A 25191-nucleotide genomic window follows, 5' to 3' on the forward strand; every position below is an offset into this window, starting at 1 on the left:
AGATCCTGAAGAGTGGCTCCCTCCTCCTCCTCGATTCACCATGTGGGAAAATAGCTAGTTGTTTGTAAACAAATATTATACATCCAAACAGATTGTGGAGGCTGAGAAGGTTTAACACAAATGTTAAGATATGATTAAACATCTTTCTTCTCCTTTAGCTCCTATCCCTTTCTACCTTATAGCAACTAAAGAGACACTTTGTTCTTTATTCTCACTTACTGAATCGATGTCAGCTTGCTGTTCTTCAAATTTACTCCGTGCAAAACACACTGCAGCTTTTCTCCTAGTTAAAATCAATCTCTTTTCTAGCCTTAGTTTTACTTAGTTGCTAGAAGAAAACATTTCTATGAAGGAAAATAAGTATTATTATGTTTCTATCAATATATACAAATCCCTACCTTAATGATCCTTTTTTTCTTTCATTCCACAAGCAGAATTTTTAAAAACCCACTAGTATCTTCTTTCTTGGAGACCTAAGCCCCTGGTATTAAATTTATTCTGACTATACTTTCTCCCTTCATTTCTAATACATACCTGGAGCCATCCTCTACCTTCACTTAAAGCTAACATTCTCTATCTATTACTTTTTTGCTCGGTGTACTTAGTAAAGATTCTAGCTCTTGATTTTCTTATGAACTGTCTAAAATAGAACACAATTTTTCAATAGTCATCTCAACAGAAAATACAAAGTCTGCATTATACATTCTTTCAAGGGTAACAGTAGAGTTGGGACACATAGTTCTTTTCCCTCCTTTAAAAATGTGTTTTGTTGATACCTTCTGTTTCTTACACCATCATAGTAATCCCAAGTATTCCTCCCCTCTACCTCTCAGAAAATCATCCCAAATAACAAATTTTTACATGATTCTTTAACACACATTTAGTGTGAGAGTATTAAGTTTATGTGATTTCTATTCCTCACTCGAATTATTGAATCCCATCGATTTGATAGCTCCTAATGTGAACTATCAGCAAGAATGTACGTAGAAGAGGCAGCATGGTATAGTGGATAGCATGAAGGTCTAAGAGTGTGGAAGACATGGGTTCAAATTCTGCCTCTGACCCATACTGAATTCGTAACCCTGAGTAAGTCCCTTAACCTCTCAGTATCTTCAGAGAAGTCACTAAGACTATAATTTGCAGAACAGCTGTGGTAAAGGGAGTTCCCTATAGCAAATGAAATGACAGGTCCATAAATCACTTATTTAAGTAATCTTCCACATTGTGTCTCTCAATCAAAATTTGGAATTGCAAGAAGAGAAAAAGTGTACTCTATATTTTCTTCTGAAAATTGTTTTAGAAGGAAAAGTAAAAAGGACAGTCATAGCAAAACCGTCCTCCAAAAAATATCCATATCCGACAGTGCTGGTTAAACGTAATCCTTAAGTACAAACCCGTGATATTGTATATTTAAGAAGAGTTGTATTCTTTCATATAATCATACTAATACCGCAACCCCTAAAAAGGTTTGGAATATTTAAATTACTACTTCCAAAAGAGACGGGAGAATAAAGTAAAAGTATTCCTTTCGCGATGCAATAAGTAGGAGGAGCAAAGAACTCTCTTCCTAAAGACATTTGTGAAAAGCTGCCAAATGAGAATGGGACGTTAGAGTTTAAATTAGGAACCTTACCCGTTTTATTGGAATTTAACATTTAATTATACTATAGAATTTTATCTCCTTTTGTCCTCCTCTCTGCCCTGAAAACAAAAGGATGGCAGCTTACTACAGAATATAATAAAAAGAGAATAAGGAACAATGTTATGTAGCAAGAAACAAAGCATGTTATAAAGGTTGGATGGTTTTCCTTTTCTTTCAAACGATGTGTGCGCGAGTGTAGTAATTGGTTAGGACTCTGGGCGCCGCTGTTCACCGATCAGGAAGAGAACTACGTGGGGAGCTCCAGCACAACCCACAACTCTTAAAGCACAAAGCCCCGGCATATCAGACATACACAGTCCGAGGTTACACAGAGACTCGGCCCCTGTGCCCTCCAAGCTCGGGACTCAACCTCTGGATGCCTACAGCTTGCAATACAGAGGATACAAGAAGTGATCTAGACACAGTCTCAATTACTGGAAAACCGGATAATTTGGCAGCAAGAAAGCTATGGCTGCTTTTCAGAGGCGCCGGGACTGCAGAGGACGAGTCTTGCTTTGTTTTCTCCTGGGGATGTTGGGGAATACTCGGGCCACCCAGATCCGCTACTCTGTGCCTGAGGAGATGGAGAAGGGCTCTTTCGTGGGCGATGTGGCCAAGGACCTGGGGCTGCAGTCTTGGGAGCTGGCGGAGCGCGGAGTCCGCATAATCACCAGAGGTAAGAAGCAGCATTTTGCTCTGAACATCAGAAGCGGCAGCTTAGTCACCGCGGACAGAATAGATAGGGAAGAGTTCTGCTCTCAGAGCTCCCAGTGCCTGCTGAATTTCAATGTGTTGGTGGAGGATAAAGTAAAACTCTTTGCAGTAGAAGTAGAAATAACAGATATTAATGATAATGTACCGAAGTTCCAAGTAGAACAAGTAGAAGTTAAAATCACTGAAGCCGCAGCTCCCGGAATGCGATTCCCTCTTCCGGAAGCCTTTGATCTGGATGTGGGGATGAATTCCCTCCAGAGCTATGAGCTAAGTCCCAATCACCACTTTTCTCTGCTTGTGCAAAGCCGAGCTGACGGGGCCAAATACCCAGAATTGGTGCTAGAGAGAGCCCTGGACCGGGAAGAGAGGCCTGTTCACCACCTCATTCTCACGGCCTCGGATGGGGGAGATCCAGTGCTTTCCGGCACAGTTCAAGTCCGAGTGACTGTCCTCGATGTGAATGACAACGCGCCAGTGTTTACTCAGTCAGTGTACAGTGTCAGTATTCCCGAGAACGTGCCTAGGGGGACGCTTCTGCTCACGGTGAATGCTACTGATCCAGATGAGGGAGTCAGTGCGGAAGTGACCTATTCATTCCGGAGACAAAATGAAAAAAAGCTACAGATATTCCAGATTAATGCAAGGACTGGGGAAATAACAATATCTGGAGATCTGGACTACGAAAAATCAAACTTCTATGAAATAGAAATACAAGCTGAGGATGGAGATGCTTTTTTAGCAAGAGCTAAAGTACTGGTTACCGTCTTGGATTTAAATGACAATAGCCCAGAAGTGACTATCACCTCTCTATTTAGTCCAGTGACAGAAAATTCTCCCCTGGGGACCGTAATTGCCCTTTTAAATGTACATGACGGAGACTCGGGGGAGAATGGCCTTGTCACATGCTCGGTCTCGGAGAATCTTCCTTTTAAACTAGAAAAGTCGATTGATAGTTATCATCGTTTGGTGACGGACAGAGCCCTAGATAGAGAGAAGGTTTCTGCATACAATATCACCATAACAGCTCTAGATCATGGAACACCACCCCTGTCCATAGACACTCACATCTTTCTGCAGGTGGCAGACATCAATGACAACCCTCCCACCTTTGGTCAGCCATCCTACTCTGCCTACATGGAGGAGAACAACGTTAGAGGGGCTTCCATTTATTCTGTGACTGCCTGTGATCCAGACAGCGAAGAGAACTCCCATATCACCTACTCTATTGAGGAAGATATCTTCCACGGGGCACCTCTGTCTTCCTATATCTCTATTAATTCAGAGAATGGCATCCTCTATGCTCTGAGCCCCTTTGATTATGAACAGTTCCGGGACTTGCAGGTACAAGTGACAGCTCGAGACTCGGGGAACCCGCCTCTCAGCAGCAATGTGTCCCTGACTCTATTCATCCTGGATCAAAATGACAATGCCCCAGAAATTCTGTATCCTGCCTTGCCCACCGATGGCTCCACAGGAGTAGAATTGGCTCCTCGGTCTGCAGAGCCAGGTTACCTGGTTACCAAGGTGGTGGCAGTGGATAAAGACTCTGGCCAGAACGCCTGGCTGTCCTACCGTCTACTCAAGGTCACAGAACCTGGGCTCTTCTCTGTGGGTCTACACACTGGAGAAATCAGAACTGCCAGGGCTTTCATGGATAAAGACACTCTCAAACAGAATCTGCTGGTGGTGGTCTCTGACAAAGGGGAACCGCCTTTGTCTGCCACTATCAGTGTGACAGTGGCAGTGGCCAACAGCATCCCCGAGATCCTCTCAGATCTTAGCAGCCAAGAGGCATCCTCTGACCTCGAAAACTCTAGCCTCACATTCTACCTAGTCATCGCTGTAGCTTCAGTTTCCTCCTTGTTTTTTGCCTTCATCATTGTCTTGCTGGCACTCAGGATATGGAGGTGGCAGACCTCCCAGCTCTTAGGTTCAGGCAGCGACCATTTAGGGACTGTCCCTGCTTCACAGTTCTTGGGCATCGATAGAGTTCAAGCTTTTCTCCAGACTTATTCTCATGAGGTTTCTCTCACCACTGACTCTCGGAAGAGCCATTTGATATTTCCCCAACCCAACTATGCTGATACCCTCTTAAGTCAGCACAGCAGTGAAAAAACGAAACCACTCTTAGTACCAGAGGATTCGAGGTGTTCCGTTCATGATCCTCCTTTGGCTCCCGTGAGTTCCTGTTCTCATCTATTTTGCTCTTGTTTCTTCACTCTCTAATAGGGTTGATTTTGGTTTGGTTTGTAGTGTGTGGTTTAAGAGGGATTCGGCAAAGTTTCCTCTGCTCCTATTTAGCTTTTGTTGAAACTACCATGTTATTGAAATGCAATGAATGCGTTGGTATCTACCTCATTCATCTGGTATTTTTGTTAGTGTCCTATATAATAATTATTCAGGCGTCTATACATAACACTTAAATTTGATCTCTTATCCTAGTGGAAACAATAGTTTCTTCTAGTAATTATCTAAGTTGGTTATAAATGCATGCTAATGAGGTCAGCTCAAGAGTTGAATTCTCCCAAATGACACTAAGCAGATTATATATTCTGGTTACTTGAGTCAAAGTCTTAAGGCTATATACACTACCTCTCTTTTTTAAAATACTATTTTCTGAAATAGGGAGCTATGAAAAAGTGCATTGAGCAAAATACGTGGTTATATATGTATGTGTGTATGTATATGTACGTATGTACATGTACATATTATATATGAAATTCCTGACCACGACCTTCTAAACAAATGTCAGTTGGTAGTTATCTTCCTATAGGAAAAAAATTAGGTTTTTTTAAAGCTGTATATCCATGGATCATACAAATTTACACAAAAAGATGGTGCAGATTTCTTCATTCTTATTCAATTCAATTTCATGTCAACTTATACTTTGGCCTTCCTTCTGGGATTCCTTAAAGACTTTAATTTCATAATAAATGTCAAAGTTCCAACATAGATGCCTCATCTAAAGTGAAGGCATCTCTGGGACCTTCCAGACCATGCCAGGAAAACACAAACTTTGGAAGGTCCTATAAAGATGGAAGGGGAAGATAGGTAACACAGTGGATAAAGCATTGGGCTTGGAATTAGGAAGATCTGAGTTCAAATGTGGCCTCAGACACTTACTATCTGTTGTGTGACCTGGGCAAGTTACTTAACCTCTATTTGCCTCAGTTCTCATCTGTAAAATGGGGACACACTGGAGAAGGAAATGACAAAGCACTCCAGTATCTTTGCCAAGAAAACCCTATTTTGTCCATGGGGTCACAAAGAGCCAGATATGACTAAACAACGATAACTACAACCGCAACAATAAAGATGAAAAGAGTCAGAGTATAGACCAGTGACAATCAACATCAATGGACCAGTCTAGCTAAATTTGGAGAGACAAATCAACAGGTGATGAATTTTTTTTGGTAAGTCTCAAAGGCTCTCTGAAGTGGTAGAGTAGTTTCAGTTCCTGCCTACTTAAAGAGAGTATCAGCAGAGATGAAGACATGGAGCATCAAAACACTGAAATATTGGGGCAAGAGCTCTTAATTTCTTTTTTCATATTTGGTACTCACTCAGCATGAGTTTGAGATAGTTCTGAAGGAACATTTTAGGAGAAATAAGGCTTCTGCTTGCTCTTTGTGACTTCCAGTTCATTTTCCTAAACTCTGATCAGAGTAAAGAAACAGTTCCATAGCACGTTGAGCTTAGGTAAGCATCTCCCAAGAAAAGCCAACTCACCCAAAGATGTCTTCGATCTAAGAAAAAGACTTAATCTCTGGGTTTGATAAGAAAAGGCCTATTCCAGTTAGCTCCAGCTAAGTGTCCCCCCTTCCCCTTCTTCACCTCATTCTTTTTCTTGGCTTTGGACATTTTGAAGATAAGCATTGAAAGGACTGGTAAAACTGGCAAAGGATTAGTTCATGATGATAATTTTGGTGATTACATTTGGTTTGTTCACTCACTCAACATTTCTTAGTGTCCTGCTTTAAGGCAAATGAAGGTTCTCTTGCGCCCGAAAATGAGTTGCAGAACAATGGCTTTTTAAATTTCTTTTGCAGAAGTTCGACTTTAGAAAGGTTTTGGAATAAGCATAAATGAGAGGTTTGTGATGTAGTATTCTCTCTCGGCATTTAATAAGGAAATTGGAAAGAATAGGCTCCGAAATCTCTTTTGAAGCTGTCACTAACAGAAACGAATTAACGTTCAAGTTATTTGACTACCATGGGCTGAGTCTTTCTGAAGGACTCGGCAAAATAATAAAATCTGGGGCCAGGAAGATTGATTCTAGAAATCCACGTAGCTTTGCAGTTCCTTAAAAAAACCTCGGAGCGCCGCTGTTGTCCAGGACCGGGAGAGAGATGGCTAAGCGATGCCCTTCCTGCAAAGAAATTTCCTGCACAGGCATAGTAGCCTGAGAGCTGAGAGGAGACCCAGCGCATACTCACTTATTATTGCTGCTGCGCAGATCTTGCCCCCAGAACAAACTGCTTTTAAGCCACGAATCGGAGGCACAGGCCGGCTTTCCTTCACTGCGGACTATTAGAACCTTGATTTAAACTACAGTTTCGCGGGATCACAGAGGCAGTCGAGCTGAGGTCAAAGAATGCGGCGCCACTCCCGGGAGCCGGGAATGACTCTGTGGAGGCAAGTACTGTTTCTCTTCTTGGCTTCTTTGTTCTGCTGCGTGCTTTCCGAGCAAATCCGCTACTCCATTCCAGAAGAGATGGAGAAAGGGTCGGTAGTGGGGAATCTTGCCAAGGATCTGGGGCTCAGCATCCCGGATCTGCCGGTTAGGAAACTGCGAGTTACTGGGGAAAAGAAATACTTTACTGTGAACGCAGACAGTGGAGATCTATTGGTCAGTGACAGAATAGATAGAGAGCAAATATGCAGGAAAAGACAGGTCTGTGAGCTACAACTTGAAATAGTGGTGGAAAATCCTTTAAATATCTTCCATGCAGTTGTAACGATTCAGGATATTAACGACCACGAGCCGCAATTCAGTCGAAATGAATTAAGTTTGGAAATCAGTGAGTCGGTACTTCCAGGAGCTAGATTAATTCTTGAATCAGCAGAGGATCCAGATGTTGGGTTCAATTCTTTACAATTTTACGAGATAAATTCAAACCCCTATTTTTCCCTGAGGGTGAAAGATAATCCCGATGGCAGCAAATACCCGGAAATGGTGGTAGAAAAATCCCTCGACCGAGAAATACAGAGTTCTCACCACTTGATCTTGACAGCAGTTGATGGGGGCGATCCCGTCCGAAGTGGCACTGCTCAGATCAGGATCATTGTCACGGATGCTAATGACAATCCTCCTGTCTTCAGTCAAGATATCTACCGAGCAAGCATATCAGAAAACCTGCCCCCCCGGTTCTTCGGTGCTGCAAGTGACAGCCACAGATAAAGACGAGGGGATCAATGCAGAGATCACCTTCTCCTTCACGAGAATCACCGAAGACACCTTACACAAGTTTAGACTGGATCCCACCACTGGAGAAGTCATTATTAAGCAGACTCTAGACTTTGAAGAAACAAAGGTATACACCATGGATGTAGAAGCCAAGGATGCTGGCTCTCTGGTTGCTCAATGCAAAATTGTTTTAGACGTTAGGGATGAAAATGACAATGTTCCCGAAATAACATTAACATCTCTGTCCAGTCCTATCCCTGAGGATACAGTGTCCGGGACAGTAATTGCTTTGATTAAAACATATGATAGAGACGCTGGAGAGAATGGGGAGATTGTGTGTCATATAGAAGGAACTGTTCCCTTTAAAATAGAATCCTCTTCCAGGAATTACTATAAATTATTGACAGACGGGGCCCTGGATCGAGAGCAGACTCCAGAATATAACATTACTGTGACTGCCACAGACAAGGGGAATCCAGCTCTGTTCACCAGCAAAACCATTTCCCTGTACATTTCGGACATCAATGACAATCCTCCCGTTTTCCTCCAACCTACCTATGTCTTTTATGTCCCTGAGAACAACCCCTCTGGAGCCTCCATAGCCCGAGTCTCAGCTACTGACCCTGATCTGGAAGCGAATGGCCATGTGTCTTATTTCATCCTCAGTAGCGACTTGGCCCCCCTGCCTGTGTCCTCCTACATATCAGTCAGTGGTGACAGTGGGGACCTATTTGCTCAGCGTTCCTTCGACTATGAGCAGGTTCGTACTTTCGAGCTAATATTGCAGGCCCGGGATGCAGGGTCGCCCTCCCTCCACGCCAATGTTACTTTGCAAGTGTTTATCTTGGACCGAAATGACAACTCCCCCAAGATCCTCTACCCGCCGATGGAGCCCGACAGTTCAGCCCTCTTTGATATGGTCCCTCGCTCGGCGGAGCCTGGCTACCTGGTCACCAAAGTGGTAGCAGTAGACGCTGACTCGGGACACAATGCATGGCTGTCCTACCATGTGCTGCAAGCCACAGATTCCGGGCTTTTCAGCCTGGGGCTGCGAACAGGCGAGGTCAGGACAGCAAGAGCTTTGACTGACCGAGATGCAGCCCGGCACCGCCTGCTGGTCTCCGTGCAAGACGGAGGCCAGCCCCCTCTGTCGGCCACTGTGGCTCTGCACCTGGTCTTTGCAGACAGTCTGCAGGAGGCGCTGCCTGAGATGAGGGAGGACCGCTCAGACCCTTCGAATTCCCAGTCTGAGCTACAGTTTTACTTGGTAGTGGCTCTGGCCCTAATATCTATGCTGTTTCTCATAACAGTGACACTGGCCATTGCCCTGCGCCTTCGGAGATCCTCTGGTTCTAAAGCATGGGGCTGTTTCCAAGTGGATCTTTGCTCTAAGTCTGGGCCCAACATCCCCCCAAACTACAGTGAAGGGACATTGCCTTATTCCTACAATCTATGTGTAGCGTCAGACCCAGGAAACACAGAATTCAACTACCTAAAATCAACTGACCAATGTCCTCCAGGCCTTTTCGACACAGATATTACTTCCATGTTATTCAAGAATAATTTAAATGGTGATGCCAAATGTCATTCGAACACTCTTTCACAGGTAGGCGTCTACTAAATATAATATTATTTTGCATATCAAATTTCACTAACATCTTCTTAGCTAAAGTCACGGGCAAACCCTTGTAGCTATAGTTTTGACCTAAATTTGCTTTATTTTGGTTGGTTGATATAGTTGTACACCTATGGCATAATGATAACATCTCATCCTTAGTTTCATATAGGTAAGAGATGAAGTAGATGACAACTTTCAACCCCATTAGCACTGTTTAATATGTCCGTCAACTCGAGTCTTTAATTATATATGTAAATGTTATATTCACTGTGGTTTCTCACGAATTTTTGTCAAAGAATTGGTATGGTTGTGAATTTGGAGGTAGTAAATATCTTCAATATGGCTTAGGAATATATCTCATTCTTTTCTTGCTCTTGAGAATTATCAAAATGTTACTTGTTTTATGGAAGTTCTTGTCTCATTATAGACTAATTTTTAAATAAGAAGTCAAGATATTCTGGTTCTGATAGAGTCCACTTCTACATTTTTTGGCTAATTAGGTGAAACTTCAAACAGCAAATTATCATGTTTTATTCAAAGTAAAATGAGAAAACAGAAATTGGACATTTTTGGAGATGAAAATTCACTCTCACATAAACACATTTTAAATGCAATTAAGTTACTTCTTTGGGGATTTTTTTTTCATTTTATAAGAATTCCTTCTAATGGAACCCTGCTTGGTTGGTGTTCCAAGTGTGTAATGGGAAAAGGTAATTGTAATTAGAAGCTCCAAGGAGCATTTATATTTGCGTAACTAACTGAAAACTCCATTTCCGGTCTATCAGTGTTTCTTTCGTGTAAAGAAATGCATGTAAAACAAAAACAAGAAAGTTCCATAGCTGTATTAATACTTTGGTAATCCACGGTTTGCTTAAGAGGATACAGTAACAGATTGAGCCTCTGAGCGCCGCTGTTCACCAGTCAGGAGAGGAAAGGCACTGTGAGATCCCTCCAGCCTATCCTTTCTCCCACAATACAAAGAACCCCAAGTCAGAAACGTTTATTCCTGATTTTCACGGAGACTCATTTCAAAAGCCTTGGAGCCTTTCGGAATCTGCCAGTAAATGACAATCTCGACGTCTTAAGGAAATAACAACCAGTCCGGAGATAACTTGAAAAAGAGGAAATCCAAACAATTCAGCTGCGGATGCAGCGATGATCTTTCTGCAGAGGCTTTGGGTCTGCAGAGAGCGAATCCTGCTTTTCTGTCTTCTGGGATCGCTGCGGGAGACAGGGGCCCTGCAGATCTATTACTCGATTCCCGAGGAGATTGAGAAGGGCTCTTTCGTGGGTGACATCGCGAAGGACCTGGGACTGGAGCCCCACCAATTGTCAGAGCTCAGAGCCCGCATAGTCTCCGGAGGTAAGCAGCATTTCGCTCTCAATGTCAGAAGCGGCAGTTTAGTCACTGCGGACAGAGTAGACAGGGAGAAAATTTGTCTTGGGATTTCCAGGTGTCTTTTAAATGTGGAGCTTTTAATGGAGGGCACAGTGAAAATTTATGGCATAGAAGTAGAAGTGACTGACGTTAATGATAATGCTCCACGCTTCCGGACAGATGAAGTAGAAATAAAAATCAATGAAAATGCAGCACCGGGTATACGTTTTGGGCTTCCCAGCGCGAGGGATCCAGACGAGGGGATAAATTCACTCCAAAGCTACCAGCTGAGCCAGAACAATCACTTCTCTCTGAATGTGCTAAGTGGAATGGATGGGGTCAAATACCCGGAACTGGTGTTGGAACGGGCCCTGGACCGAGAGGAGGAATCTGTTCATCACCTCCTCCTCAAGGCCTCGGATGGGGGAGATCCAGGCCTCTCCGGCACTGCTCGAATCCGCGTGCTGGTCTTAGACTCGAATGACAACGTCCCAGTGTTTACTCAGTCAGAGTACAGCGTGAGTGTTCCGGAAAACGTTCCCAAGGGGATGTTGCTGCTCCGGGTGAATGCTACGGATTCGGATGAGGGAATCAACGGGGAAGTGACATATTCTTTTCGGAACATCGATGACAAAGCTTCAGAAATTTTCCAGCTTGATCCCCAGACTGGAAAACTATTACTTCTAGAATCACTGGACTATGAAGAATCGAAAATCTATGAAATGGAAATTCAAGGGCAGGATGGTGGTGGTCTTCTAACTAGCGCAAAGGTGTTGGTCAGAGTTCTAGACGTGAATGACAATGCACCAGAGGTGACGGTCACTTCTTTCACCAGTTCAGTCCCCGAAAACTCACCTCCGGGAACCGTGATTGCCCTTTTAAATGTGCATGACCGAGACTCCGGGGATAATGGTCATGTAACGTGTTCCATCGCGGTTCACCTACCTTTTAAATTAGAAAAATCCTATGCAAATTATTACAGTTTGGTAATTGACAAAGCCCTAGACCGGGAACAGATATCCATGTATAATGTCACAGTTACGGCCACAGACCAAGGAACTCCACCGCTATCTACGTGCACTCACATTCTCTTACGAGTAGAAGACACCAACGACAACCCACCCAGCTTTGGTCAGACATCTTATTCTACCTACATCCCTGAAAATAATGCAAGAGGCGCTTCCATTTATTCAGTGACCGCTAGTGACCCCGATACCGAAGAGAATGCCAGGCTCACGTACTCCATTTCGGACTACATTCTCCATGGGGCCTCTCTCTCCTCCTACATCTCTATCAACTCTGAGACTGGTGTCCTCTATGCTCTGCACTCTTTTGATTATGAACAGTTCCGGGATTTGCAGATTCAAGTAACAGCCAAGGATGGGGGAGACCCACCTCTCAGTAGCAATGTGTCCTTAACTCTGTTCATCCTGGATCAGAATGACAATGCCCCAGAAATCTTGTACCCTACCTTCCCAACAGATGGTTCCACAGGAGTGGAATTGGCTCCTCGCTCTGCAGAGCCAGGATATCTGGTGACCAAGGTTGTGGCCGTGGATGGAGACTCTGGCCAGAATGCCTGGCTATCCTTCAGTCTGAAGAAGGCCACAGAGCCTGGGCTCTTCTTGGTGGGTATGCACACAGGGGAGGTCAGGACAACAAGGGCCTTCCTGGACAAAGATGCCCTCAAGCAAAGTCTGGTGGTAGCAGTCTCGGACAATGGAGAACCACCTCTGTCTGCCACTATCAGTGTCACAGTAGTCGTGGCTGATAGCATCCCCGAGATCCTCTCAGATCTCAGCAATCTGAAGACTGCAGTGCATCTAGAAGACGCAAGTCTCACTCTTTATCTTGTCATTGCAATGGCAGTGGTGTCTTCTCTGTTCTTTGCCTTCATCATTGTCTTACTGGTGATCAAGTTAAGATATTGGCAAAATTCACAGCTGTTACAGTCCTCCAGTGGCCAAATGGGTAACATCCCACCCTCTCAGTTTGTGGACTTCGATGGGGTCCAGGCTTTTCTCCAGACTTATTCCCATGAGGTTTCTCTCACCATGGATTCTAGGAAGACCCAGTTGCTTTTTCCCCAGCCCAATTATGCAGATGCTTTAATTAATCCGCAGAGTTGTGAGAAAAAGGAGCCCTTGTTAGTATCAGAGGATTCAAGGTTTTCTGCCAGAGATCCTGCTCTCATTTCTGTGAGTTTCTTTCATTTTATCAACAATTATCTTATTTCTTCATTATCTGCTATGTTGGTTTTCATTTTAATTTCCTACAAAGAAAGTCCTTCCTTATGAATTTTTTATTTTTGTTTAGTCATTGCTAGATTACTAAAATATTACATTCATTTATTAGTCATCATTAAGCTAATGATTAATGCAAATATTTGTTTGTTATTCTACTCTGGGTGATACCTTTCATATTTGTACTGCCTTTTATATTTGAATTGTTGTATTTGTACAGACAATTGATTCTTTCTGCTTGGCTATAAACCTGCTAGAGAAAGTCCAATGTTAGCACTAGACTAACTTTTTTTTTTTTTGCTGGTTCAGTAGTTTATTGTCTTAGTCTGAAAATCTTCGTAGAAAATTACAGATTTTGATGTTTTAGCTATCAGCTGCTTCTCTCCTGGGCTCTAGGGAAATTCACCCTCTTCTGAGCAACTTAGTCTTGCCTCTGGGCAAGAGACATTAGAATCTAAGCCCTTAAGGGACCTAGAATCGCCCGAGGGTCTCATTTAGTGTACTCTATTGCCCAAGTGAAATTTGTTATTCTTATATCGAAAATTCAGCCTCTCTGTTGTAGTTTGAAAAGGTGGGAGAGTTGATGGAATAGTATACATACACTGGAGTAAAACATGTTTCAATTCAAAATATAACTTGTGCCTTATTGAGGATTGAATAGTGAATTCATCACCAAATAACGACTTTTAAAATATTCTATTTAAAACCAAGGAGCTTATAGAGTTTCTTTTTATTAAATATAGTTTTATTTATTTCATTAAATATTTCCAAATCACATGTTAAAAATTTAAGCATTCATTTTTTAGTTCCAGATTCTCTTCCTCTCTCCCTTCCCTCATTCCTTGAGAAGGAAAGCAATACGTTATTCGTTTTACATGTGAAGTCATGAAAAACATTTCCTTTTTGGCCATGTTGCAAAAGAAAACACACATACAAAAAGAACAAGAAAAATAAAGTTTTAAAAACATGCTTCCATCTACACTCAGAGTTCATCACCTCTCTCTCTAAATATAGATAGCATTTTTTTTTACCATGGGTCCCTGTCTTGGATCATTCTTTATCAGAGTAGCTAAGTCTTTCACAGTTGATCATTGTGACAATATTGTTGTTAATGAGTACAATGTTCTGCTGGTTCTGCTCATTTCACTTTGCATCAGTTCATATAAATCTTCCCAGGTTTTTCTTAAACCATCCTACTCATCATTTCTTATAGCACGATAGTAATCCATCGCAGTCATATACCACAACTTGTTCAGCCATTTGCCTACTGATGGGCTTCCCTTCAATTTCCAATTCTTTGCCAGCACAAAAAAATGAACTGCTCTAAATATAGCATTTTTTGTAATATGGATCTTTTACCCTTTCCTTTGATCTCTTTGGGGTACATACCTAGTGGTGGCCTTGCTAGGTCATGTATAGTTTTAGCCCCTTGGGCATAGTTCCAAATTGTTCTCCAGAATGGTTGGACTAGTGCACAACTCCACCAACAGTGCATTAGTGTACTAATTTTTCCACATCCTTTCTGGCATGTCATTTTCCTTTTTGGTCATATTAGCCAATATGATAGGTGTGAAGTATCTCAGATTTGTTTAATTTGCTTTTCTCTAATCAATAGTAAGTTAGGACATTTTGTGTGACGACTTATAGCTTTGATTTATTCTTCTGAAAACTGCCTTTCATATCCTTCAATTGTTTATCAACTGGGGAATGGCTCATACGTTATCAGTTTGGCTCGATTCTCTATATATTTAAGAAATAAGGCCTTTATCAGAGAAACTTACTGTAAATTTTTTTCAACAACTAAACTAAACAACTAAAGAAGTGCTGGGTGTCTTCTGGGATTTTTAAGGAAAGAAGCATTAACACTAGAGCAAAGATGAAATAAATATGCCCATCAAAATGAATAAAAATAGCTTATTTCTGGACAGTTGTTCCTTTTTAAAATAGTGTTGTTAATGGCAGATTTGAAAAGAAGCACTGAAATTGACTCACAAATTCTTTCAACTGGATAATGGGAATGATCATCATAATCATCAGTTTGACTTTTTTTCCAAACACTGTGGGAATCTGAGAGTATTCTAATGCTTGAAAATGATTTGTAAAATGCATCTTTCAAAACAACTATTGTGGGGAATTTCCATTCAAAAGGATTTTTTAATGAAATAATAGAATTATGTCTTTATTGTTAAGAAAATTATAGTCATTTGGCAGTTTAAAAAAAAGTCTGATCTCACGTGTCTGGCTGTCATGAAAGGAAACTACATCCACCCTCTCTCGCAGTAACCTTCTCTGTCTCCACCCGTCTCTGTGTCTCCTCAGCAAATCGTGTTTGAGGTCATTGCCACACTGGGCTGATCAATGGGTGGACTAAGTACGCATTTCCTATATTTTTCTTTTTCCTGCCCATACACAAGAAAGAATATAAACCCGTTGAATATTTATAAGACGAAGTTCTTAGAAAAAGAAAAATAATTGTTCTTGAGTTGCAAAAAAAAAAATGGTTCTAGGAAGCAGAATAATGTTGCAATTTGGTAATGAACCTCTGGGCGCCGCTGCTGGCCAGGACGGAATTAGAGCTGAAGCAGGATTGTTCCTGGAACTTCCTGCACCGTCATAAAACACACAGAAGAGAGGAGACCAGTACAGACTCACTCGTTCTCGCTGCGCCACAGATCCTTTCCTAGGAAACCCTCACTTCAAAGGAATATAATTGGGGCAAAAACTCATATTTCTGGAGGATTACGGCAGTGGTACAAAAAGGTACTCGGCAGAACTGGAAAGAAAACGGGAAGGAAGCCAGAAGAATGGGAGGGAGCCCGGCGGAGAGCAGACAGATCCATAAGCTGCAATTACTCTGTGCCTTCTTGGCGTCTTTGTTCTGTCGGGCGCTTTGCGAGTACATCTGCTACTCGATTCCCGAAGAGATGGCAAAAGGGTCGGTGGTGGGGAACCTTGCCAAGGATCTGGGGCTGGAGGTCCAGGACTTGCCGGCTCGGAAGCTGCGGGTGAGTGCAGAGAGGGAATACTTCAGCGTGAGCAGGGAGAGCGGGGAATTGTTAGTCAGCAACAGAATAGACCGGGAGGAGATATGTGAGGAAAGACCTGTATGTGAACTGCAGTTAGAAGCTGTGGTTGAAAATCCCTTAAACATTTTTCATGTCGTTGTGGCGATTGAGGACATTAACGATCATGCTCCACAGTTCAGTGAAAATGAAATAAATTTAGAAATTATTGAGTCCACCTTGCCAGGTGCGCGGTGGATTCTTGAATCAGCCAGTGACCCCGATATAACTATCTACTCACTCAACAATTACTATCTAAGTGTTGGCCAGTATTTCTCATTGGTGCAAAAACAAAATCCCGATGGCGGAAAATATCCAGAGTTAGTGTTGGAAAAATCGCTGGATCGAGAAATGCAAAGTTCTCATTATTTGGTCCTAACAGCTGTAGATGGGGGAGATCCCCCTCTCAGTGGCACGGCTCAAATCAGGATAAATGTCACTGACGCCAATGATAATCCCCCGGTCTTCAGTCAAGGCCTCTATAGAACTAGTCTTCGGGAGAACTTACCCCGGGACTCCTCTGTGCTTTGCCTGACCGCCACAGACAAAGATGAGGGGGTCAATGCGGAAATTACCTTCTCCTTCACCAGCATTACCCAGAATGCCCGGCAGATGTTCTCCCTGGATCCAAACACAGGCGAAATCAGAACCAAAGGGTCCCTGGATTTTGAGGTCACAAAAAGAATCACCATGAATATAGAAGCTAAGGATGGAGGAGGTCTTTCCACACAATGTAAAGTTATCGTAGACATACAAGACGAGAATGACAACGCACCTGAAATAACAGTAACATCTCTAGTCAATTCTGTCTTGGAAGACTCCCTACCTGGAACAGTGATTGCCCTCTTCAAAACACGTGACATAGATTCTGGTGATAATGGAGAAATATCATGTCATATGCAATCAAATTCTATCCCTTTCAGACTAGAATCGTCTTCCAGGAATTACTACAAGCTACTGACAGACGGGGCCCTCGACCGTGAGGAGACTCCAGAGTATAATATCACATTGATTGCCACAGACAAGGGAAACCCTCCTTTGCATACCAGTAAAACCCTCACTTTACGTATCACTGACATTAATGACAATGCTCCTATTTTCTTCCAACCATACTACACCGCTTACATTCCCGAGAACAACCCCTCTGGAACGTCAATCACCCAGGTCTCAGCTTATGACCCGGATCTAGAAGATAATGGCCGGGTGTCTTACTTCATCATTGGTAGTGACCTGGTCTCGATGCCACTGTCCTCCTACGTGTCGGTCAATAGCCACAGTGGAGACATCTTTGCTCAGCGCTGTTTAGATTATGAACAGGTCCGAACTTTCGAGCTGACTCTCCAGGCCCAGGATTCTGGCTCCCCCTCCTTCAGTGCCAACGTGACTGTTCAAGTGTTCATCGTTGACCGTAATGACAACTCCCCCAATATCCTCTACCCAGTGCTGGGGGCCGACAGCTCTGCCCTCTTTGACATGGTCCCTCCCTCGGCGGAGCCCGGCTACCTAGTCACAAAGGTAGTGGCAGTGGACGCTGACTCGGGACACAATGCATGGCTGTCCTACCATGTGCTGCAAGCCACAGATTCCGGGCTTTTCAGCCTGGGGCTGCGAACAGGCGAGGTCAGGACAGCAAGAGCTTTGACTGACCGAGATGCAGTCCGGCACCGCCTGCTGGTCTCCGTGCAAGACGGAGGCCAGCCCCCTCTGTCGGCCACTGTGGCTCTGCACCTGGTCTTTGCAGACAGTCTGCAGGAGGCGCTGCCTGAGATGAGGGAGGACCGCTCAGACCCTTCGAATTCCCAGTCTGAGCTACAGTTTTACTTGGTAGTGGCTCTGGCCCTAATATCTATGCTGTTTCTCATAACAGTGACACTAGCCATTGCCCTGCGCCTTCGGAGATCCTCTGGTTCTACAGCATGGGGCTGTTTCCAAGTGGATCTTTGCTCTAAGTCTGGGCCCAACGTCCCCCCGAACTACAGTGAAGGGACATTGCCTTATTCCTACAATTTGTGTGTGTCATCACACCCAGGAAACACAGAATTTAATTACTTGAAATCAGCTGATCAATGTCCTCCAGCTCTTGATATTTCCAAAACAGATATTTCTTCCATGCTAATCAGTGGATCGAATGGTGACATCAGTTCTCATAGAAATACTCTTGCACAGGTGGATTCTTTACATTATAATATTTTATTTATGAAATGTTATCAGTACCCTTTCAAGTTATACTTATAACTGCATCATTCTTTACCACCAAGATTGCTTTATTTTTAATTATCTGGTATAATTTTGTACTAACAAATAATGATCTCCAAATATCAATAACGTCAAATACATGTGAAATCATGTAGGTGGTTTTGTGTGTGAGAGAAAAATGTGATCCTCTAGAACTAGTAAATGTTACCACTTGTGCACCCCTCCTCCCCCCCCCCTTTCCACTTGAACTTTAACAAATGTGGGCAAGTGTTACTTCCACTCCTGTTTTTCAAAAGTATGTCCATCCCTCAGCGGTAGTAGTGAACTTGTACGTTTAGGGATAATTTGATAGCCATCCTATTACTTCTCTGCCCATAAGTATTATCTTTGCATTTTTAATTATCAGTTTGTGGCTATTTCATATTACTCTTGATATGAGAAGTCATAACATTTCTGAGCCTAACAGACTAGTATTACATTTTGGTTCAATTGGTACAATTTCACTCAGAGAATTATTAACACTCAGCATCATTTCCTTCTTTTTTTAATGTGGGGTGTTGGATTTTCAAATATCAAAGATGACAATAAAAGAGATGAAATTTTTTTTGTTAAATTCCCTAACAATAAAACCTCAAGATCCCACGTGTTTATTTTGAATGAATGAAACCTTTGGTGGAATTCTAAATCATGGGATAGATTTATATAGGCATAAGTGAAATATAGGCTATGATTTGAGATACAGAGGTTGTGGTCATTGTCAAAGAGAAACGTAAAAGGACACCAGAACCAGACCTATAAATACATGTCAAAGCACAGAAGAGAAATATATACAACATTAATGTATAAGAATCTATCCATTTTCCTAAAAGGGTGCAGTAATTGGTTAGGACTCTGAGCGCCGCTGTTTACCAATCAGGAAGAGAAATGAGAGAGAGCTCCATCCGGATCTTGGCCACTCCTACAAGAGAAAACGCTAGCGGATTAGACACACACAAGGCTGTTCCGAGGTTGAACTGGGAAATTCTCTGAGCCCGCGATAACATCTTCGAATGCCGATAACCCAGAACACAAAGGGATCAAGGCAAAGCCAATTTCTCTGGAGGACAATAATGGCCCAGGCTGCTCGGAGGCGTCAGGACTGTTGGGGCCGAATCCTCCTTTGTTTTCTCCTGGGGATTCTGTGGGAGACCCGGGCTGAGCAGATTCGATATTCTGTGTGGGAGGAAATGCAAAAAGGTTCTTTTGTGGGCAATGTGGCCAAGGACCTGGGGTTGGAGCCTTGGAAGCTTTCGGAGAGCAGAGCCCGCATCGTCTCCAGAGGTAAGACGCAGCCTTTCGCTCTGAATGCTAGAAGCGGCAACTTAGTGACCGCGGACAGAATAGACAGAGAAGAGCTTTGCCCCAGGACCCCAAAGTGCCTTTTAAATGTCGAGATTCTAATGGACGACAAAATAAACATTTACGGAGTGGAAGTAGAAGTGATGGACATAAATGACCACGCTCCCCGCTTCCGGATAGACGAAGTGGAAATAAAAATCAGCGAGAATGCAGCTGTGGGGACAAGTTTTCCACTGCCGAATGCTAGGGATCCAGATTTGGAAATGAATTCCCTCCAGAACTATCAGCTAAGCCTAAACCATCATTTCTCTCTGCACGTGCAAAGCAGAGCCGATGGGGCCAAGTACCCGGAGCTGGTGCTGGAGAAGGCCCTAGACCGGGAGGAGGGACCTGTCCACTACCTCACCCTTATGGCCACGGACGGGGGAGATCCTGTCCGATCAGGAACATCGCGAATCCGCGTAACTGTTCTTGATATAAACGACAACCCGCCAGTGTTCCCTCAGTCGGAATACAGCGTGAGTATTCCTGAGAACGTGCCCAAGGGGACACTGCTGCTCACAGTCAACGCCACCGACCCAGATGAGGGAGTCAACGGAGAAGTGACATACTCAGTCAGATACTTCAAAGACGAAGCTTCCGAGATTTTCCATCTGGATTCTCTCACAGCGCAACTCTTTACTCAAGAAACCCTGAACTTTGAAGAGTCTGCAGTCTATGAAATGGAAATTCAAGGACAGGACGGTGGTGGTCTCCTAACCAGAGCGAAAGTGCAGGTTACAGTTCTGGATGTGAATGACAACACCCCAGAGGTTATTGTCGCTTCCTTAACCAGGTCGGTCCCGGAACTCTCACCTCCTGGGACCGTGATTGCCCTTTTAAATGTGCATGATCGGGACTCCGGGGACAATGGTCGAGTCACATGTTCCGTTCCCGAACATCTACCCTTTAAATTAGAAAAATCCTACGGAAATTATTACCGTTTGATGACAGTCAGCGCCCTAGACCGGGAGCAGATCTCTGAGTACAACGTCACTGTGACAGCCACGGACGAAGGGATTCCACCGTTGTCTACAAACATCCACATTTCCCTACACGTGGAAGACAGCAATGACAACCCACCCAGCTTCCGCCAGACATCCTACTCTGCCTACATATGTGAAAACAATCCTAGAGCGGCTTCCATTTATTCAGTGACAGCTAGTGACCCGGACAGTGGGGAAAACGCCCATATCACTTACTCTATTGAGGAAGATACTATCCATGGGACTCCTCTCTCCTCCTATGTCTCCGTTAACTCTGAGACTGGTGTAGTCTATGCTCTGCGCTCCTTCGATTATGAACAGTTCCGGGACATGCAGCTGCAAGTAACTGCCCGGGACTCTGGGAACCCTCCTCTAAGCAGAAGCGTGTCTCTGACTCTCTTCATCCTAGATCAGAGTGATAACGCCCCGGAAATCCTGTACCCTACCTTCCCAACAGATGACTCCACAGGAGTGGAGCTGGCTCCTCGCTCTGCAGAGCCAGGCTACCTGGTGACCAAGGTTGTGGCAGTGGATGGAGACTCTGGCCAGAACGCCTGGCTGTCCTATCGCCTTCTCAAAGCGTCAGACCCAGGGCTCTTCTCCATAGGCCTGCACACGGGTGAAATCAGGACAGCTCGGGCTTTCCATGACAAAGACTCCCTCAAGCAGAGTCTAGTGGTGGCAGTCACTGACAATGGGGAACCACCCTTATCTGCAATAGTCAGTGTCACAGTGGCTGTGGCTGACAGCATACCGGAAATCCTCTCAGACCTTAGCAACCTGAACGCCTCTGAAGACCAAGAAGACTCAAGTGTCACACTCTACTTGGTCATTTCTGTGGCTACTATTTTCTGCCTTTTCTTTATATTCATTATAGTCTTACTGGCACTCAGGCTTCACAAGTGGAGGATTTCCAAACCGTTGGAATCAGCCAATGGGCATTTTGCAGGAGTCCCTGCTTCACAATTTGTGGGCACTGATGGAGTTAGAGCTTACCTCAAGACCTACTCGCATGAGGTTTCCCTCACCATGGGTTCTCAAAAGAGCCAGATATTCTTTCCTCAGCCTAACTATGCAGATACTTTAATTAGTCAAGAGAGTCATGAGAAAAAGGACTCTCTTTTGGTATCAGATTGTATGCCTGGTACAGTTTTAGTCCAAAATGATCAGACCTGTCTCCAGGTGAGTTTCTTTACTCTTCTCTTTTCTTCCTTTCTTTTCCTCTTTTTTTGGGGGGAGGGGAGTGCTCTTTGACTAAGTAGTCTGGTAATGTGCAGAATATGCCTATCAGAATAATATTTTTAAAGTGTTCCATGGGACTGTATACTTTTATTTACCTTGTTCCTCAATGTAAGGATAGTTTGATTTTTTTTACTTGTTTTTGTTTACTTGAACAGTTAATGAAACTTTTGAATCCTTAGGAAAGGTATGTAGCAATACACTTGCTTTTCATTCCTGGTACAATTTTCTCTTGATTAGATATAACCTATTACCAATTGTGCATGATCAATAGATTTTCTTTTAAATTTCATATTCTTTGACATGCTTACATTGGCCAAGAATGTATACTGGTAATTGAGCAAATGACTCATTAGAAGTGTTCTTTCTCTCTTGACCTAAGTTCAGTTCCACACTAACTTCTTTGACCTTATAAGTATACTGCACCATGAATATCTTTTATATTCTTTTGTACCACTATTAATAGTGTGTCTTTCCAACAAATACAGTAAATATTTAACAGCATATGAACAGTATTGTAGTCTGGTTGGAATCAATAGACATTCTGTGCAGCATAATTTTCACTGATATCATTCAAAACAATTGAATTGACAGGCTTTACCAACTAATTAATTGACCTTTTCTATTATATTGACTCTAGCAATGGGTACTAAGAGATGTAAGCGTTATATGGACACTGTCACAGATTTCTCCCTAAGTTTCTACATTTAGTTTCAAGAAAAACAAGTCATGGAACTGTTTTGAAGAACATGAATATGACTTATCTCAGTTGACTTCTATTGATCCTTTCTCTTTGTTTATAAATGGTCTTGGTATTTTGTGTGTTTGCTTGATGAAGTACTAACACTTGCAGTATTTATTTGGGTGGAAATGTTTTCCAGAATTGAGTTTGAATGTTTAGCCTATCATACATGACAGTTTGTAGTGGTGTAGTGGTTAGAGGAAGATGTGGTTTCAAGTTCTGTCTCTGGCACATATGGACTGCCCAATTCTGGCTGAGTCATTTAATTTCTCAGTGTTCTAGGCATCTTTATAAAACTATAAGTTGGAGAGAAAATTCCAGTCCAGCATTGGTAGAATGAGCTTCTTCAACTGAGAATTCTCTATATTAGTGACTTCAAAGATCCAATCCTTTTCCTTAAAATGTTTAAAAACTTCACACTGATTTGGATGTTGCTTATAGAGATTCCTTTTTGTAAAAGCCATGTGACCTTATAAATGACTTTTGGTTGGACTTGGACTCTGTATTGCTTCAGGGAATGTCTTTTTGAACAGTTGAATGATTCATCTGTTATTGATTTGGGTTTTCAAGCTTATATAATCAATTTTCCCACTATTTCTTACTCCTAAGTTTGTTTTGAGTCCTGTATATACTCAGCGAGATAATCTGATTCTTTTGAGATAAAAAGAAGTCCTTATTTGTTATGGAAGCCCCAAAGTTGCCTTATATCCATAAATTTTAATGATGAATAACAGATTTGTATCTTCTAAAATCCACTTTATATCTTATATACTTTAATGGACATGTGAAGTAATCTATTTGGACAATCTTCATCAGTACTGATTGCAAACCATTTTTGTCTCATCTTGTCCAACTTCTGTCTATATTTTCCAGAGATTTTCCAATGAAAGTTCTTTCTCTAGATTTTTTTTACATTTTGTGCATACCAGATTGTCATTCATATTTTCCACCTCTTACCCCTCACTCTCACTTCATATCCAACTATACATTTTCTGAATGATATCCCTTAGACCACATTTTGCATATAGGAAATACTGGAAATTCTCCTTCTGTCTGCTTTCAACCACCATACATTTCTCCATTGACCTTTGTGTCAGTATGGTTTTCTAGGATTCACAACCATCTACCATCAATGAGGAATATTTGTGGTGAGAAGGGCTATTTGTTTTTAGATGGGCTTTTTGCTGGGGTGCAGCTTAGGGTTATTAAGAGGACTTTATTTCCTAAATGCAATTCAACATTCTCTCTTCCAACTGGTTGTCCATCTGCAGTGCATGACGATGATGTTCTACCTCAAAGATCATTCAACTGTATGTCATAGTCTGGGGGAAAAGGCATTTTTTCCACCCATTTACATATGGATTGTTAAGCCTATCTCTTTGGAGTAGTCACAGATTTCATTGAGAAGTCCCTCTGGTGTTCTGGTGCCTGATGCAACCAGCACAATATCATCTGCAAACAGAAGCACCTGTAGAGAATCTCTCCCTCTTGAACTTTATGCAGAATGTCCTCCATAGTCATATAAACACCTTGACATTTTTAATTAGAGCATCTTTAAAAGCAGGCCTATTTTGTATCAATGATTGCTTTTATCAAGAAGCCTTAGCATACAAATGAGAGACACCTTGTTGAAAGAAAATTTTTAAGACCAAGTTTTGTTCTGTTGAGCCAAATGCCCTTGGCTCAGTAGAACAAAATTTACACACAACAGACACACCCACACACACCCACACACACACAGATCTTGTATTCATGTATTTGTGTGACTGTTAAGATATGCTCTGATGTAGATAATATGGTGGAAATCCTCCCTTTTCACATCTCATATTTGTGTAGATGATACTTATAAGGACTTTATGAACATGATAAAATAGAAATTTGGGTTAGTAAATTATTGGCATACAAAGTTTTTTTTTTCAATTTTTTTATATCTTTCCTTCCCTGATATATCTTGCAAAATGGTGCCCAAATTGCTTGGGATTTCCTCTGTTTCTACTTGATCTGGTGCAGCCACTCAGCTTGAAGTGTTTTCCTATGTGCCATTTTTCTTCCTCCGAGGACTGAAGGGATAGAGTAAAAATGTGATAGTTCACAGTTATTGATGATGAAAATAGATGATTATAAAATTATGAAAAATCATTGACATTTTCTGCCTATCCATTGTCACTTCATCCATAAATGTCCTTGGGGTGATGTAGCTTAGTTGGGACTCATGCCAAATTTTCTGTAGATTAATTTTCCCCTTCACAGTTTTTGGTTCTAGGACATCTTCCCTTCTCCTCCTCCATTGTATTTCTCTGACTCATTTCCACTGATCCTTCCTGATTCCCTCTCCATCATGTTTTACAATTCCATTTGTATTTTATAATCTTGTTGCCCTTTGTGAGGATTTCTCCTTGATTTGGCAAAAAGATCAAGTGGTTCCTGACTTAGGTAGTTTTTGGATTCTTTAAGACTCTCCATTGTGGAGACTGTTCTACATCGGTGAAATTTTGCAGGACAGAGTGATATCTTTACCCTTTTCCTATTTCCATTGGGGGTGGGGAGCACAAATGGCTAGTAACAACTAGCCAGGTCGATTTGAAGC

At 42.5% G+C, this 25191-nt stretch overlaps 4 protein-coding genes across 9 annotated transcripts in view; all 4 read left to right on the top strand.

Moving 5' to 3' along the window:
- Positions 1-25191, top strand: part of LOC118842908 (protocadherin gamma-C5-like) — a 169134-nt gene that overhangs the window by 62085 nt on the left and 81858 nt on the right. Inside the window, exon 1 of one of the 6 annotated variants that reach the window (XM_036750240.1) lies at positions 15645-18230. The exons of the other annotated variants lie outside the window; for them this stretch is intronic. Within the exon in view, the coding sequence (XP_036606135.1) occupies positions 15807-18230 (2424 nt within the window). The 5' untranslated portion in view covers positions 15645-15806. Of the gene's footprint in view, positions 1-15644; positions 18231-25191 lie in introns of those variants that run through there. 6 annotated transcript variants of the gene reach the window in all.
- LOC118841161 (protocadherin gamma-A10-like) lies at positions 2108-4582 on the top strand. The gene has a single exon (XM_036748556.1). The coding sequence runs from the start codon at positions 2111-2113 to the stop codon at positions 4580-4582; it is 2472 nt and encodes an 823-aa protein (XP_036604451.1). The 5' UTR covers positions 2108-2110.
- On the top strand, positions 10537-13056 carry LOC118841163 (protocadherin gamma-A12-like). The gene has a single exon (XM_036748558.1). It carries the CDS (start codon positions 10537-10539, stop codon positions 13054-13056), a length of 2520 nt encoding a protein of 839 aa, XP_036604453.1.
- LOC118841166 (protocadherin gamma-A4-like) lies at positions 19310-24078 on the top strand. Its single transcript, XM_036748559.1, has 2 exons — positions 19310-21805; positions 24046-24078. Exons 1-2 carry the CDS (start codon positions 19310-19312, stop codon positions 24076-24078), a joined length of 2529 nt encoding a protein of 842 aa, XP_036604454.1.

The sequence above is a fragment of the Trichosurus vulpecula genome, chromosome 3, assembly GCF_011100635.1.
Source record: "Trichosurus vulpecula isolate mTriVul1 chromosome 3, mTriVul1.pri, whole genome shotgun sequence".
NCBI classification, from domain to species: Eukaryota; Metazoa; Chordata; class Mammalia; order Diprotodontia; family Phalangeridae; genus Trichosurus; species Trichosurus vulpecula.